At 48.7% G+C, this 18324-nt stretch overlaps 1 protein-coding gene across 2 annotated transcripts in view; it reads left to right on the top strand.

Moving 5' to 3' along the window:
* The window catches only part of Grik4 (glutamate ionotropic receptor kainate type subunit 4), a 426914-nt gene that overhangs the window by 314622 nt on the left and 93968 nt on the right, over positions 1-18324 (top strand). For both annotated transcript variants that reach the window (XM_041657560.1, XM_041657559.1), the window contains exons 9-11: positions 3063-3224; positions 11490-11642; positions 12414-12518. In XM_041657560.1, the coding sequence (XP_041513494.1) occupies positions 3063-3224; positions 11490-11642; positions 12414-12518 (420 nt within the window). The remainder of the gene's footprint in view (positions 1-3062; positions 3225-11489; positions 11643-12413; positions 12519-18324) is intronic.

The following is an 18324-nucleotide window of genomic DNA, read 5'->3' as shown; positions in this document are numbered from 1 at the left end:
ATTAACCAATGTAATAAAACATATTCACAGCATCTGGGGGGAATCCCACATAAATTATTTTTTATTAAAAATGGATTCTTCTCTCACACAATAATCGTTGACCACAGCTTCTACTCCCTCCACTCCCCCCAGCCCCCCACTTCTGTTCTCCCCCTGACTCATACCCAGTCAGAACTTCTTCAGAACAAAAGGAGGCCTCCAAGAGAGGAGAGCCAAACAGGACAAAATAAGATACAGCAAGACAAGACAGAAGCCCTAATATTGAGGCCAGACCAGGCAACCAATAGGAGGAAAAGAGTCTCAAGAGAAGGCAAAAGATACACCAGTTCCCACTGTTAGGAGTCAGGCAAAAGCGCCAAGCTAACAGCCACAGCATGTGCACAGAGAGGACTAGTGCAGACCCATGCAGGCCCTATGCTTGCTGTGCCAGTCTCTGCGAGCTCCTGTGTGTCCTGCATTGTTGACTTGGTGGGCCATGTTCTCATAGGAGGTTCCCAGTAGCATCTGTCCTCCTTTACAAAGTGTGGCTACAAAGACCAGAAAAGTCGAAGTCCTTGCTCAAGGTCAGACATCCAGTGTGGTGAGGAAGCTGGGTTTGACCCGGAAGCAGTTGCCTCCTCTGCACTGCCTGGTGCTGTTGTGAATATGGGCATCTGTGATGTCAGGAGTTCCTCGAAATGGGCCTTCGTCTATCAGGCTCTACATATGGATAGGCACAGAGGTGTGGTGGGCTGTCTGCCCACATTGATAAGGAAGCCAGAACGATAGGATAGCCCTTGGCTTCTCCATCCACCGTCAGCAAAGCTCTTCGGTTTCCCAACAGCAGCCTGGCTCTGTTCCTTAGTCACCTCACCCTTGCCAAATACATCTTTTCTCATTAGCCATCTGCCCTCTCCTGCCTGCTGATAGCCCACAGTGGCTGGGCAGCTGCCCTGGTAGAGAGACAGGACATAATACCAGCTTATGAATCAGTACATTCTCTGGCACGTCTGTGATCCCCTACTGGGAGGGTGGCAAAGTCCAAAACACACTTCATCCTCATCCAAGTCTGCTCTGCCGGGGTTGGTGGCTGCAAAGGAGTCTTTGTGACTCCAATGTGTTAGCCAAAGCAGACAAGGCTGGAATCCAGGCAGGTAAGCTCAGAGCCTAAGGCATTGGCAGCGGCTGTAGGTGGGGAAAGATACGAGCAGGAGTACCAGGGGCTAAGAGAGCAAAGTCATCAAAAAAGGAGACCACCTAAAAGAAAGCAGTGTTTCCACCTGGCCAGGAAGCAAGCCTAAGGCACCCACCATCTGTCACATCATGCTGAGAGACGGATGGGTCATTTCTAGTGTCTGTAAATACTGTGTGCCCACGGGTCAGGGAGCCGTGTGTGAGGCACTCGAAATGAGCACGCGATGGATACAGCTTCAGTCTGAGAGGACGGCCTGCCCCGCCTCTGAAGGCACTTTTACAGGAACAGATGGGTGAGCAGAATAAGCTACATGCTTTCCTCTGGTTTCTTATATGGGGTCAAAAGAGGTCCAGGGAAAAGACTGGGTGATAGGGTAAAGGCCATTTGTCTTAGTTACCTAGCCCATTGTTGGGATAAAACACCAGGCCAAATCAAATAAAAGCAGACAGAGTTCATTTGAGCTCATAGTTGAAAGTCACAATCCATCCGAACTGGGAAGGGAGTAATGGACTCAGGAGCTTAAAATGGCTGCTCACATCGTTTCCGTAATCAAGAAGCTAAGAGCAATGAATGCTTGCGCTCAGCCAACCTTCGCTTCTTGGTGCAGTCCAGAGCCACCTACTTTAGTGTGTGTCTTCCTACACAAATTCGGCTAATCAAGACGTCCTTCCCAGGTGGGGCCAGAGGCTGCTATAATTCCCCACAGATGCACCTAGAGACTTAACTCTTAGGTGATCTGAGATCCTGTCTAACTGACAGCCGTCACTGGCTATCACAGCATGGATGACTGGCTGGACACCCGTGAACTTCTGGATGTCACTGTCCCGAAACACCAGTTCTCTGACTGCAGCAGCCCCTGCTCCCACATTCATAGCTGTCTGAAGTGATAATGCATTCGGCTCTTGGCTGTCTATCTCTTTGAGTCCTGTGAGGCCCCTGAGTACAGCAAGGACATTCCCCTATGCATGTCCTCTCTGCCTAGAACAGTGTCTAGCATGTGAGAAATGTTTGCATATGTATGAAATGAACGGAAACCGTAATGACACATGGAGATACAACCTTGTCTGCACACTTTCAGGTTGACTTTTTGGAAAGCAAACATGACTTTGATACTCCACTAACACCCCCCCCCCCACACACACACACACACTCACAGGACTGACTAGTCTGGGATGCTCCCTGGCATATAAGCCTGTGAACTCTGACCCCAGTAGACCTCTCCATCCTCCCCAGGATGTGTGTGTGTGTGTGTGTGTGTGTGTGTGTGTGTGTGTGTGTGTGTGTGCACGCATGCGCACATGTGTTGTATGTTCATCCAGTGCTTCTGGAACTTTGGTTGTGCTTGACACTTAGGGACCTAGTGATTATCCCACCTGGACTCAGCTCCAGGCATACAGACTCAGTTAGCATGGTGGTGGTCCATTTTGAGAAAGACCTCTGGGGTGATTCTGATGGTAGAACCGTACTTCAAGGAGGATCTCATGCCTTCATCAAAGTGCCACGGGCACCACAGTGGATGGCCACATCCTTTCTCCCCTCAGAGCCTATGTCTGATGACTTCTCTGTTGACTTACATTCTCTGTGTAGAAATTGCCTTCAGGCCTGGCTCCAGAGATGACCTGCCAAGGATGCGAACTTGCCTCCACCCGCCACACATATTCCTTGTGTCTCTCTTCACCTGTCACATCTTGTATTTCCCTGGCTTAGGAGCTAATCCACTGAATTCTCTTTTTCTCCCTGAACCCCAGAAGAACCACTCTGAGTTATTCTGTATACTGAGCACTCAGGGAGCACCTCATGTGTCCTGAGCTGGCCACAGCCCCAGCATGCTCCCTCGTGTTCTTTCTTCTTCTCCCCCATTCTAACTGTGCTCTCCCCATCTTCCCAGGAATTCTCCCTCCAGAGAATGGACAGTCTTGTGGATGACAGAGTCAACATCTTAGGATTTTCCATTTTCAACCAATCCCATGCTTTCTTCCAAGAGTTCTCCCAGAGCCTCAACCAATCCTGGCAGGAGAACTGTGACCATGTGCCCTTCACTGGCCCTGCGGTAAGTGTCCTATAGATTCCCTTGGGCTCTAACGCTCTGTGGTCTACCACATGCTCCATACAATGAGGCAGGGCCAAAGTTATTGGCTTCCAAGATGCACCAAGAATGTGAGCCAGGCTGTATCTGGAAGAATGGCTTCTGGAGGCCCAGTGATGCTGCCGAAAGAGCAGAGAGGAGGCCTCCTAGAAGGTGGCAGGCAAGCCCAGTCAGGAGCTGAACTACAGTGATTTGGTCAACTAAGGACCCCAGAGCAAGCAGTGCTTCCCTGTGAACGTTTCTCCTAGGACTTCATGGTCATCATAGTTTGTGTAAACGCAGTCTGTGATATTTACACAATGATGCTGTGGATGAATCATATACTCCTCGGGGTATCCCTGATATTAATTGATATGAGACTTGCCATTCATTCTTTATGCATGGGGCAAAGGGTCTGCTTCCCCTGGGTGGAGAAGGAGCATTTTCAGTCTTGTTCTTAACACCTGAAGAGGCAGGTCTGCCTCGTGGAAGCCACCTACAGCTGGTGTTGCCATGGGTCACCTTCCTAGCCAGTTTCAGAGTCTTCCACTCCCCAGGAATGCTGGAAGGGGTCTGGGTAGCAGACAGTGTTCTGCTGGAGTGCAAACAAGCGGAGCCTTGAACTTAGGTCAGTCTCCGTGTGTCCTCACAGGTCCTGTCCCTCCTTAAGTCTACTTTCCCTACCCTCCTTGGCCTTCTTGCCTGCATGAAGGGTGCCTGTTCTTACTCAGGTTTACCTCTGCCTAGGCACTGTGACACATCCCATAATATTACCTGCCTTAGCCTTTTTCCTTCCTCATGGCATCCTAGTGAACAGTTCAAAGATGGCCGTCTGCTTCTGACAATGAGAAAACAGGCCCAGGAGAGCAGGGTGGCAGGTGGGGTCTCCCAGGGCCTCGTTTTTATACAGCCGGGGCTGGTACCTAGATTGACTTCTCCCCATAGGCAACTTTGCAGCCATCCTCTCTCTGCAATGGCCTCTGAGAGGAAAGGAGCCTGGAAGGGGAGCTGGCAGCAGTGATGATAGCGCAATTCCTCCAAGCCTTCTCACCTCTGTAGCTCACCTTTCCGAGGGCTGCCTCTTCTGCTTCTCTGGAGGCCAAGAACTTTTCCCCACAAACAGCCCAGCTCCTCATGGCAGAGAGCCAGAGGGTGAGGGAGTGGGTTCTAGGGAACCACAGCCTGGGTTCCCTCCCGTGCTGGCTTACAGAAAGGCTGCACAGGTCCTGCATCTGCAGGATGTCTATTCCCTTTCTCCTCTCTTTCAGACTTCTCTTCCATTCTCTCTCTAGTTTTCCCCTCCCCTCTCTCCCTTTCACTCTCTTTCTGCTTCCCTCTCTTTCCTCTATAGCATCTCTCCACTCTTGATTCCCCTCTCTCTTCTTTAGGCTTCTATGAGAGACTGCCCCGCTTCCCTGCCTCCTCACAAACCCAGGTGGGGCTCCCCAAATGGGGAGTCTGGTTTGTAGGGTTTCAAAGGAAGGACCGGGCTAAAGATATCCAGGAGAAAGCTTGGCGCGCTTAGCCTGGCCAAGAAGCTTCCAGGTGGCCAGTGGTACGCCACAGATGCACTTCCTGCCTGAGACAAAGCCAGCGCGGAGGGAGTGGTGGGAAGAGACACACACGCCCACTGGTTTCATATGCCATTCCCATTAATCATGCCGCAAAGAACAAAAATCGTGGGAAATCATTAAAATTACAGATGGCTAGATTAAGTAATTAGAATTTAGGCTAAAGCAGATGTTTGTAATTAACTGTTTATTTTGTTGAATAAAATCCAGATTCTAAGAACTAGTCCATGAGATCTTGATGGTCCCTGCCCTCATATTATTTTGTGGGGTAGAATCGAAGCTTCCAGAGGTTCATGGGCAAATGGGCCTTTAGGAGGAGACTGAGAATCCAGTCCTTCCTGCTTTGGGGATGATGGGGGTTACAGGTGTGTGTCTAGAAGATATCCTTGTTTTCATTTCAGGGAGGGAAGGGAACCCAGCCACAACTCCCTGAGTCAGAATTGATTCGTCTTAATTTATACAGAGTCTTTCATCCCCCGAAACAATTTGCAAAACAGCGCAAAAAATAACAGTGAAGAACCAAATGAAAATATAAGAACAAGAGAATAGAGGGTTCCTTGCCAAACAGCTGCTTGGTGCCAAGACAGAGGAGAGGATTTTAAATGAGGATTGAGCCAGTTAGGGGATCTACAATTTAGAAGAGACAGGGACAACATGGGATAGTAAGGGAGAGCAGAAGCAGAGACAAAGCCAAGAGGCAGGCTTGCACCCATACAGATGGGCAGCGGGAGCATCAGAAAGATGGAGGGGTCAATCATGAGAGGAAGAAGAAATGGAAAGGAAGGAGAAGAAACAAGAGAAATGTCTCCCTTCTCTCCCCAATGTACTCAGAGGTAGAGACGGGGACAAAGCCTTTTATGACACAAGCCACTTTTCACTTACTGTGGCCCAAATGCTTTCCAGAATGGAATTAGTCGATAATAACAGAGGGAGAAGGCAATTAGGACATTGAAGAGATGGTTTGGAATGGACAGCTGAACCACGAGGGCACTGATGGACGGGCAGGGATGGCAGAGTCTTACTCCCTGACAGCTTGGATCTCGAAAAGAGAATTGAAAAAATGGAAAGAGATTAGCAACTGGGGCAAACTAGCTACAGGAGTGAAGGGGTGGGAAGTACATCCTCAGGAGGGAGGACGATGAGATGAGTGGTCCTAGGTAGATGGACAGGAACCGACAGAAGAGGGGCATCTGGTGAGGGATGAAGGACCCTGAGGAGATTGCCCTGAGGGTAGTGCATGTTCCTATATACAGGGTACTAACTTGAGTTAGTCCACTTCAGAGGAGACCTAGGAAGTACAGTGTCCTTGGGGACACTTTACCCACATCACGCTCTGAAGGCCATGTGTGTGTAGAGATGAGATAGGAACCCTACCCCAGTGTCCTCAGCTTGAAGTGTAATTACAAGAAATAGCTGAAGGATCAAGAAGACCCTGGAGTTAGAGATGACAAAAGACATCCGGAACAGGCACACACCGACCGCTCAGCACTTGGATGATGTACTAATAAGAACATCAGCAGGGGCTAGGGAGATGGATGTGTGGACCCAAGTTTTGATCCTCAGCATCCATATAAAAGCTAGGCTGCCATTGCTCACCAGTGACCCAGTACTGGGAGGAGGGTGTGGAAGCAAGAGGAGTTCTAGAGCTTGCTGGACAGCTAGCATAAGCAACTGGAGAGTCCCAGGCTCAGTGAGACACCCTGTCTCAAAAAATAAGGAAGAAAGGGAGAGAGGAAGAAGACACACTTAAGACATTGAGCTTATAATTCATGTTCCTAGAGAAGCTAAATAAGGTGAATCCAAAGACAAACACATAGGCATCCTCAGGAATATTAACCTTCATCAGGCGATGAAAGGAGACAGAGACAGAGACCCACACGGGAGCACCGGACAGAAATCTCAAGGTCCAAATCAGGAGCAGAAGGAGACGGAGCACGAGCAAGGAACTCAGGACCACGAGGGGTGCACCCACACACTAAGACAATGGGGATGTTCTATTGGGATCTCACCAAGGCCAGCTGGCCTAGGTCAGAAAAAGCATGGGATAAATCCGGACTAGCTGAACATAGCGGACAATGAGGAATACTGAGAATTCAAGAACAATTGCAGTGGGTTTTTGATCCTACTGCATGTACTGGCTTTGTGGGAGCCTAGGCAGTTTGAATGCTCACCTTACGAGACCTGGATAGAGGTGGGCAGTCCTTGGGCTTCCCACAGGTCAGGGAACCCTGATTGCTCTTCGAGCAGATGAGGGAGGGGGACTTGATCGGGGGAGGGGGAGGGAAATGGGAAGCGGTTGTGGGGACGAGGCAGAAATCCTTAATAAATAAATAAATTAAAAAAAAACATAGGTGCGCATGTACTCACATACACAGTTGTGCATATATGTGTGTACACATACATATGAACACATGCACTTGTGTACAACACACTGATAGGTAGATAGATAAATAGATAGATAGATAGATAGATAGATAGATAGATAGATAGAGGTAGCCAGGCAGACAGATAGACAGACAGAGATGGAGATCATCAGTCAAGGAAACTTCATCCTAGCCGGAGTGGGACTAGCTACAACCATGTGCTAAGAAGGGAGGCAGTGATGTGACCATCGTCCTCTGAAATCATGCATTGTCCCTCGGGAACCAATGTGCAGCTTCTAAAGGAGGAAGGGACCTCAAGAGGAGACGGGTTACAGGCTTGTCTTGGGACCTTGAGCAACATTACCTCGAGAGATGGGGGACTCTAACGATTTAGGATGCTCTCAGTTGCTAGTAGCAGGAACCCAATTAAAATGCAGTGTGGTGTCACACAGCATAGTGAGACCTGAGGGAGAGGTAACCGGAGGCCCAGACCCTCTCGTTCTCTCTTCAGTCACATTTGGGGTCACCTCCACTCTCAGCCTGGAGCTAAGCTGACTGAAGTGGGTCCAGGCATTACATCCAGAAGCAGTACTATCTAGAAAGAGAAGAAAGACAATCTCTTCTAGGAGAGAGAATGTGTTCCCGAGAAGCACAGCCTCCACTCAGGGTCATGACCTGTTCTACTTTGTGCTACACATCAGCAGTACAGCAGGGTGACTCTGTTGGACCAGAAGCTGATGGTGACATGAGAGGACAGACACATACACAGAATGGGAGGAGGCAGAACAGGGTCTAGGCAGGCATCGCTGGCTAATGGCTCACATCTTAACTGACACAAGGACAGCCAACCAATGAGGCGACGAGGTAAACTGGGGGGAGGGGGTCCCAGACCCTGGACATCCGATTTCTAATAATAACAACATTGCAATTATGAAGTAGCAATGAAATAGTTTTATGATCTAGATGCTGAAAGCAACAAGCTCGCAGCAGTGGTCTACTCTCGGGTAGGGGCTGGTCAGAGCTGGAGAGGGCGTCTAGAACATCGTCATTTCGTACGTCCTTTCAGTAAGGAACTGTGGGCAGCCATTAGTAGGAGAGCTGCATGTTCTGGGGCAGGGGTGATGAGGTTCAAAGAAAAGGAGAGCTGTAAGCTGGTGGAGGAGCAGCAGGCGCTAAGCAGATAAGCCCCGCCCCCTTAGAGGAACTAGGTGACTAGGACAAGGGCAGTGAGTAGAGGTTGCTCAGTTAGTTCAGCAGGGCTATATGGTTTCTGCTCTTATTGAGACCGGGGGTTGGGGTTTGGATACCTTTGTCTGCTCAGACTTCAGGTCACACATGGCCCCAAGGCAAGGCACAGCAAGGAAATCAGGTGGAGTTGGAAAGGCAGTAGACTTGATAGAGTCAGCAGGGACTTGAGGACTTTTCTGACCGTATCAGAATAGACTGGTGAAGATGTCACCGTTCCCAGATAGGACCTGCTAAATGACAGGGTCTGAATAGGATTAGAAAGAAGCAGCAAGGAAAGGAGGGGAGGGATGGAGGATGGAAGGGAAGAGGGGAAGGCAGAGGGGATACATTGGCTAGGTGGCTTTGCAATGCAGGTGAATTTTGATTGTGGGCTGCTCTCCCCTGCCATTGTGTTCGGAAAGGTTATCGGAGGTCAACACTCTTGGTACCTATTAGAGACTGCTGCCCTTTGTGTTATTGTGTATCCTTCCAGTCTGCTTTCTGGACTCGTAGCATCCTCCCCCTCCTGTTCCCCATCACTGCTTCCAGAGCACCACTAACTCCTTGGATGTGAGATTATACAGCTGCATCTGTAATGCTCACCCCGTACCTGATGACCTGTACAGGCTCATGAGGCCGGGATGCTGCTTCTTTTATGAATAAGAGCAATCTCTGCTTGATGTTCAGTGAGATGTCCAAGGTTACTTAGCATCTAAGGATGACCTGGAGTCAAGCTGTGCTCCCCAGTTCTTCCCCCTACACCTTGCTATCTCATGCTCTGTGCCCTCTGACTGGAGGACTGTGTCCTCTCTCCCTCTAGCCTTGGAGGGGCCAGCATCCTAGAGCCTAGTCAGACAGAAGGTAAGAGTAAGCACTCTACCACACAGGGTATGGCCTCCAGATCCTCCCAAAGGGGTCTTCTGATGAGCAAGATGGCTGGTCAGGGAAAGAACTGGTTTCCAGGTGTGGACATCATGCTACCAATGGAGGAACCGACCCCCTAGTACTCCAGTGTCATTATTGCATGGAATTCTTCCTGCCTTTCTTGGCCTTCCCCAGCCAAGTCATTTTCCCCATCATCCCCTCCTGGCGCGCTCCTCAGTTCCACCTCCCAGCATCTGTTCCTGTGGGTTCATCCTCTGAACTGTCCTCCAACTGCCTCTGAACGGTGCTGACCACAGAGATATCTCTACCGACCAGGACTTTTTCTTGTATAGGCCTTGTACGTTTACAGCTAGCTCCTCCTGGATGGTGCATTTTCCAGGCACAAGAGTCAGCTGTGTTTCTCCTCTCTCCAGCCAACCAGTCCCCCTGGCATCCCCCACTATAAAGCCTGCCAATATTGTGTCACTCGTCAGGCAGATGTCAGTCAAGACTTAATTCAAACCAAGATACTGCTTGAAGGCTAGAGGACTGGCCCTAGGGGTTAAGAGCACTGGTTGCTCTTTCAAGAGGACCGAGATTTGAGTCCCAGCACCCACACGGTGGCCCATAACCATCTGTAATTCCTGTTCCAGGGGATCTGAACACTCTTCTGGCTTTCTTGGGCACTGTACACACAGAGCACACAGATATACATGCAGTCAAAATACCCATCCACATAAAATAAAATCTTTTAAAAATTTAAGAGGAGACAAGTCTTTGGGAGCCAACCACAGGGAAGACCTCATGCCAGGGGCCAGTGGCATATGGACATGAGTGTCTCTTGCCTTAAAGGAAGCTTATTAATAGGAAAGATAAAAGCATAGAATGGCTACATGGCCCTACTCCCTTTGTTTTCAGAGTGGTGAGGGTCAGAGTCTGGGCCCTGGCAGTCCTAACGAGCTAGGTCCTGCCACTCACCCTCAACAGACCAGACAAGAAAAGGGGAAGAGTAGAGGAAAGCTGTACTCGATGTGACCACACTGGGAAGAGGGACACAAAGCCAGCCACTGCCTTCAAGTCCATCCAGGGGTCCTGACTTGAGATTTAGGTTTACGTAAACAGAGGCATGCATAACTAAGCAGCCCTGGTCCCAGTGTGGTCCACACACCTTCATTGTCTGGGCTCCAGTCCCTCCTGCATGGCGACCGTCTGACAAGCTGTCAAACTGTGTGAAATCTCTTCCTAGGCTGGCTGGCACTAGGCTTCTTCTTCCAGCGTGAGATTTTTGGGGAAGCTCCAATTTCTTCGAGAACGTTTCAATGATCTGATCGCCAAAGGGAGAGGCACACATCTGTCTGTTCCTGCTGGGACAGGCGTACAGTCGAGGCCCACCATACACATGAGCATGACCCCTGCCTGTTCACAGAGTCACTGTCCACCTACGCCCTCCAGGTGTGCCCCTCATTTGCTGTCTCGGAGCCTCTGCTCCAGTGCTCCCATCCTCTGAACAGCCTATCTTCTCCCCCCACGTCCAATACCACATCTGCTTGGATCCAATGCTCTCCGTTCCAGTGAGTCTTCTTCCCTGAGATACTTTCTTTGTCACCCGACTAGACAGCTCTTCCTTTAGACCCCCACTGACCATTGTAGTTTCAGATCTCCCCACCTCCCTGCTTGCTGTCCAGCTCCTGCCTTTCTACCTACCCATCATCTGCCATAGGGGTGGAATGTTAGTAAAATTTAGACTTTAAACTTATCATACATTTCATACATATATTTCACATAGAATGGTGGAGCTAGACTGTAGTGCTAGGTATGTGTAGAAAGGGACAGTGTCATGGGTGATGTCAGGTAGGAAGTAATCTACAGCTGAGCCTGGTAAAGTGGCCAAGTTCCGTCCGTCTTCCCGAGATTAGCAGCCTTGCCTACTGTCCTATAGATTTACTCCTGGCAGCAATAGAAGTCGCTATTTCCCAGAGAGAGAGAAATAATTTGGGGTCCAATGGTGTATCTTGCTGCTTAAACCCAGAGCAGTCTTTGTCAGTAGGATGCAGACCACTGGCAGACAGCAGACGTGGGTGGAGTCAGAGGAAGGAGTGGGCGGAAGGCAGTGAATGTGCCCCCTCGTTTTCCTTTGGGTGCTTTCCCTCTTGGTCCTCTATGTCCTCTCTTCCCTCCCCCATCTCTTCCTTTCTCTACTTCTCTACTCTCTCTGCTGCTCCCAGCTGTCCTCTGCCCTGCTGTTTGACGCTGTCTACGCTGTGGTGACGGCAGTGCAGGAACTGAACCGGAGCCAGGAGATTGGTGTGAAGCCCCTGTCCTGTGGCTCAGCCCAGATCTGGCAGCATGGCACCAGCCTCATGAACTACCTGCGCATGGTGAGGAGCGGCTGAAGGCCTGGTTGTGCCCAGCCTCCGGGATGGGATGCTTGGCCAAGGCTTTCCTGGTGGGTTACAGCCCTGGCTAAAACACCTGAACTGAGTGAGCCAAGGGTCCCATTTGCTTACTTACTGCTCTTGGCAAGAATCCATGGCTAGCTTATTCCCAAGACAATAAATAGTCCTTGGATTTTAAACTAGAAAGGGGTTCCGAATTCCAGGCTTGCAACCCGGCCCCTGCCCAGTGGTAGCCCCTGAACAACTCCGCACAGCTAGGAGGACACCATGCTGCTGGAACCTACGGCTCCTGGGAGACTCAGCCTGCAGACTTCTAGCTGGTGTTGGTTTTCCCCAGAGTTCTCTCTCCAGCAGTGTTTTTCTCCCATGAAAAAGACATCTCTCATTAGAGAGAGAAGGCATATGTGTAGGGGTCTTAGACTTTTGCAACAAGTCAGGAGTATCCTGACTTCCTGCAGGCTCAGGATCAGCAGATTCCCCAAAGGGAAAGATGCTGGTTACAGTTCCTCCCATGGCTAGGGGAAAAGAAAAGCTGAATCTGAGCTCAAGGCAGAGTGGTGGCTCCTGTCGGCTTACACAGTTGGCTTGAGGTTACTGGATATGTGCCCCTCTTCCTCCACTCAGATCCCGTGGCTTCAGAGCAGACAGAACAGAGGTTTCCAACACGGTGAAGTAGCGTGTAAGAGGGATGCTTGCTTGGGGCCAGATTTGGTGGAGCCTGTTTGGTGCTGTAACTCACTCTCTCTTGGACAGGTAGAATTGGAAGGTCTCACCGGCCACATTGAATTCAACAGCAAAGGCCAGAGGTCCAACTATGCCTTGAAAATATTACAGTTCACCAGGAATGGTTTCCGGCAGGTAAGCCTACCTATGCTGCCAAGGTGATGGGTGCCTCCTCTTTGTCCTTTGCCCTGTCCCTAGTTCCAGTGGCCTCCAGCTGTCAACTGTTGCCCCAGTCAGCATGCCCTGTGGAGGGAGGAGACAAGGGGAGTCACTTAGAAAGGAATGCCCAGTCCCTTTCCACTATTGGATTATTCTTTTTTCTGGGGTCAATGGAAAGCATTAGGCATTTCTCCCAACCCTGGATCCCCGCTAGACTCCAGGGGCCCAACTTATGAGGAAAAGGGTGGATCCCATGTGGGCAAGGACATCTTTGTGTTGGGGTAGACTTCCCCTTCTGTCCTGCTTTTCTCCAGCCAACCCCTCCTCTGCTCTTCCATCTGTCGCTGTCTCCATCACTTTAGGGATGCTATGCCCTTCAGAGCACTTTGATTCTCTCTCTGTTTCTTCCTTATCCATTAAGCACTCTTGTTCCCTTTTCTCCAGTCCTCTATCAGAGGAAACAGACTTTGACAACCACTTCAAGTGTCTCTCTAAAAGTCTTTATCCCTGCCATTCCCTAATAATCAGCTTCCTTTATTTAGAGGCTTCTCCGAGTCAGGAAAGACTGGAAAGATCAAGTCAGACACTAATTGCAGCAGAAAGCAGGCATATTAAAGATCTAACTGTCATTGTGGTTGGATGAGGGGATGTCCCAATGTAGCGCTCAAATAGCCATCCTTATAGCAAATTAGAAAGAACCGTTATCTTCACCTTCACCAACACCACCACCATGGTGGCTACTCTCATATGTTGAACACTTACCATAATCTTTGTGCCATGCTAAGTGTAGCATGTGTATAAGCCTACAAAGCAGATGGCTTCATTTATCTTATGCTCTAAAAACATAGGTACTTTGTGTAAGGTGTATGTGTTCATATATACGTGCATATGTGTGCTCATATGTCTACACATATATGTGCATGTATGTGAAGGCCAGAAGTTGGTGTTGAATATCTATTTCTAAAGTTCCCCATCTTATATTTTGAACTAGGGTCTCTTATTGAGCCAGAACACACTAGTTCAGCTTGATTAGATGTCCAGCGAGACTTGAGGGTGCTCTTTTTGCACCACCCTTGTGCTGGGATTGCAGCCACACGCCATTGTGCCTAGCTCTTTATGTGAGTGCTGGGCTTCTGAACTCAGGTTCTCATGTCTGTAGGGGAAACATTGTACTGATTCATCCCTCCGTCTCGCTTATAAATAGGTACTTTTTAATCAATGTCCTCACTTGGGAGGTTTATGGCTGATTTGTCCTTGAACTACTAAGTCATGGCAGAACTGGTTTGGAGTCTTTGTATGCTCTGCTTAAAGCCCAAGCCCTTAACTATTATGATAACTTATGTATAAAACTAACCTTGGTAATTGTTAAAAGTCCCCATTTTATAGTCTATCCCATGAGAGACTGAGAAGGGAGGCCCAGGACAGGACCCAGAAACAGATCTGGTCAATAGGTATCCAGGGTGATCCTCATGGAACCCTACAATAACCCATCACATCTGTCTTTGCCACATCATCCCTGCATCCAAGAGGGACTTCCCTGACCTTTACATGGGTTTCGGGGAGCTAGATCTTTCCTGGTGATCAGTGACTTTTTTGGAGGGTCACTCTTCTTAGGAAAGAACAGAGAGGAAGGAAGGAGTCCCAGGAAAAGGGAAGTTGGCTGGGACTGAATAGCAGCAGCACATCCAGCTCTGGATGGGAGCTGCACAGGATGGTGGTACTTCCCGCATCGTCTCAGACAGGCACAAGGTCGGGGGGGGGGGGGGGTGGTAGCTGGCACCATGGTGGTTCCTTCGTTTATTTAACGGGTCTTTTACTGAGCATCTGCTATGTGTCAGACATCACGCGGGGCCTGGGGAACGCAGACACGTAGCCCTTACACGGAGAGAGCTCACAGTCTGGTGAGAGTAAGTGATGTTGAAAAAAAAAATAGAAAGAGCATGAGAGCTGCAATTTAGAACTATTAAGCTCAAATCATGCCCCATGGCTCATCATCCCCGAATGAGTAGGCTGCCAGCCTCTGGGAAAATTGTCAGGGAGACTCTTCCCTGAGCCCCAATCTTCTTGGGGGATTTGGAGTATAGAGAGCAGTCATTCACTCAAGTTGATACCTGTTGAGTGTCTCCTACTGCTGTCTCCCTTCTAGGTATAGGCTTAAGATGAGAAAGATCTGCTTTTGTGCAGCATATGCTCTAGCAGGGGACAGATGTCAGGCAAAAAAAATACACATGGAACATTATGCCAGCCTGCTAAGTTCCCTGAGGAAAAATACAACTGGGTAAGGGATATGAGGGGGACGAGCATAGCGCTGGAGGAGTGGTTAGCTCAAACTCCTCAGGCAACCTCAGATCTACTCCCGAGAGCGCAGCCCAGCCTTTGCCAGCCTCCACCTGAACCCCAGTTCCTCCCTAGAGTGATCCAAGAAAGAGCCCTATTCCTGGGCCTCCTTCATGTCACCTCCTTTCCCCTGTCCACCCTCCAGCTGACAAAGAGCTGGTGGGGCTCACTACCTCTCTCCGTCTTCATTTTGCTTCTATCTTAGCTGCCACTCAAGCTGGCTTTTGGGAGGAGCTGGGGAAAGGAGAGTGAATGCAATCACATCACACCGTATGAATTCCTCAAAGAACTAATAAAATATATTTTAAAAAACTGGAAGAAATCAATATTAAAACTAGATGAAGGGAGGGAAGCTGAGGTCAGTGGTAGAGTGGCTTGTTTTTTGCTCGATTCCCAGTATCACAGACGAACACAATAGGGCTGCATGGACCTGGATCCTAAACAAGCGTACTGATCAAATAACCATTACGCACAGATAAAAGCAATACACACTTATTAACTTTATTGGTGAAAGCCCCTTTAAGATGTTCTCAGAAATGCATAGAAAAGGTAAATGGACTTGAAATATTGTATCTTTTTAGAGATTGTAAAAGCAAAGATGGCAACCAGAGCAAGTTCACATGGGCCTCAGAGATGGAGATAGCATCTAATATACAATGAAAAATAAGGGAGATTATTTTAATAAAGATTTCTTTTGTGGTTCCAGGGATCAGATTCAGAGTCCCATATATAGTAGATACTAGGCGAGCAATCTACCACTAAGCTATAGTCCTGACCTACGAAGGATTTTTTTTTTCTGTTAAAATGTTTTTCAGTAATGAATTTTAAAAATACACAGTTTATAATAAACATGGAAAGGAATCAACATCATCAGTCCTGCCCACAAGGTATCATTTCCAGCTGAGCCAGGCCAGAACCCAGGAGTCTGCCCTGGGGGTTTCTTCATAGTGGTGGCTGCCTCTGCATCAACAGCGCCCACTAGTGGTAAACAGTAGGCTTCTCAAACGCAGGTGCATCCCGGGACTCCATAGCTATGCAGTTTCATTCAGCACAGCAGCGTGCTCTAGAAATCTGTTAGCTTAACTGAACCTACATGGGTGATTAGAATGGTGGGCTCACCACAGGCTACCCTTCAGCAAATACTGTGCATTCTAAGAATAGAGTTCTTTTGTTTGTTTGACCTCTGTGTGCACTACGCCGTTGTTTTGAGCTAACATCACATGGAATCTGGCACACAAGTGACCATTAAGTGACCTTCGGCTTCCTTAAGGGACACTCTGTCTTGCCTGGACTTAGAAAGTGGATGGTGAGCATCTTCCTAAAGACCTCAGCTTTTTGACAAGTCTGGCGACTGTCCCGCTGCTCTCTGCTTTAGCTGCTATGAGCACCAACTGGAAGCCACGTGTGACGTGTCACGTGCACAGACGCAGCTTTCCAGTGCCGGTCCCCAGGTCCCATCCCAATCATCGCTCAATCTTTGCCTCTTGACGGGTGTCCTTCCATGCTTATTGCAGGGTGAAGAAATGGTTTAAGTGGGGGATAACTAATTAGACGTCTCTCCCAGGATGGGAGGAATGTCAGTACCTCTGCTCTGATATCTTCCCAGTCCCATCCAAGGTGATGTTGGTGCAGGAAGGGAAGTGACAAGAGGCAGAAGACAGATCCTCAGGAATCTTTTGTGTAGCTGACTCTGTAGAGTGCTTTTCTTCTTGAGGAGAGCCCTCTAGGACACACCAGCTCATCCGTAAGAAACTGCAGCTCAGTGGGAAAGAGCACTGGCTCGCGAGCTTGAAGACCCAAGGACCTGAGGTCAAAAGCTGGGTGTGTCCATGCAAGACTCCAATTCCCAGCACTGGGGGACAGAGGCAAGTAAGGCATTAGAGTTTCCCTGACTGGGCAGCCTGGCTGTAATGGGCAAGGGACTTCAGACTGTGAGTGACCCTATCTCAGGGCAGTGAAGCAGAGATCCATAGAGAAAGACACTGATGTGTGCATCAAATGTGTGCATAGGGGTGCACATAGCTGTACTCACATGCATGCAACACACACACACATGCACACACGCACACACACATGCACAGACGCACGGTCCAAATCTTACTGTCTCCAAGAACTTGGGAAGATTTGATTTCATACTCAAGTTTGTTTAACTCCAAAACTCATGTTCTGGGCTCCTCTTCTAGTTTCCCCTTCCTGCTCGTGGGTACCTGACATTCCCCAGACAGACTTCTGCTCTGTTACTCTGCTGACATCTGCCACCATTCGAAATGGCGCTAGGTTCTAACACCCGCTGGGATGGGTTTTCTTTAGTAATGGCATCATCTCACTTGGATTCGGTCCTGTTCTTTCTCTTCTGTCTGGGTGAACTACTATTAAGAGCTGGTTTTGATTATTTAGAAAGCTCCACGCAGGGACCCAGTGGGCTATAATTGGTAAAATGTCTGAACAAAATACCACATTTCCTGCTGGTGGCTGATTAAAGGGTTTTTTACCATTTTAAAAATAGTCTTTCAGAATTCAGAGTTCGTTTTTTTTACCATTTAAAAAAATTACTATTTTGATTCTGCATGGGGAGTGTTTGCCATCTTGGTAACTTCCACTACAGTGCATTTGGAGGAGTGTGCTTCCTATGTTGTCCTGTAGGGGGCATTCTGAACCATCTCTCCATTATTTATAGGCATAGGAGTCAATAGCGCTGCCTGAATCCATCCTTGAGGGTCTCAAACCATACTGTTATTTCTTATTGCCCTCCCCCCAAAGATATGCTGGGGAGTGTTACAATAGCGTTGTCTCCCTTCCTGTCTGGGGACCCCTACCCCCCTTGAAAGAACCTAGAAAGAAAGAAAGGACTTCTTTAGAAGACCCATAATTTCCTTCATTTAACTTAGTCGAAAGATCAGAGGCTGTGAGCTTCCCCTGAGCAACATTGTTAGCGTTATAATAAGATGAGCACACCTTTCATCTGAGGATCGGAAATGGCTTAACATGTCTAATTAAGCCTTCGGGGTTTGACATCCCCAACTAAAGATGCAGACCCGCCTTTCCCCCATTGCTTTGCTGTGTATCCCAAGCGGAGTGGGCTCTGTTTTCTTTCTGTGTACAGTGATGATGGTAACCTTTCATATTTGGTCTCACAAGATCCAAAGATGATTGAAAATAGCTCTGCCTGGCACTGTGTTCGACTGGCTATACTTATGTGCAAAGCTGGCTCTCCTGACATCATAATAATAGCTAACATTTATTGTCGCCTACATGATGTACTGTGCTGGGTGGTGTACATATATATTTAAATTTTTACATCCTTTTATCAGCCTGGCATGAAAGCTGTTCTCTCATCTTGTAGGAGGAAAAACTAAGGCGGAGAGATAAAGAAATGTATCCTTCGCCTCGGTGGGAAGAGTCAGGCTGGAGAGCCCAGTTCGGGCTGACCTTCCTCAAAATGCCA

Source organism: Microtus oregoni, unplaced genomic scaffold, assembly GCF_018167655.1.
Source record: "Microtus oregoni isolate MIOR12 unplaced genomic scaffold, Mior012 000008F_ref0000371, whole genome shotgun sequence".
Classification (NCBI taxonomy): Eukaryota; Metazoa; Chordata; class Mammalia; order Rodentia; family Cricetidae; genus Microtus; species Microtus oregoni.
The sequence above is the reverse complement of the archived record's forward strand: the minus strand, read 5'-3'. Positions and strand labels throughout refer to the sequence as shown.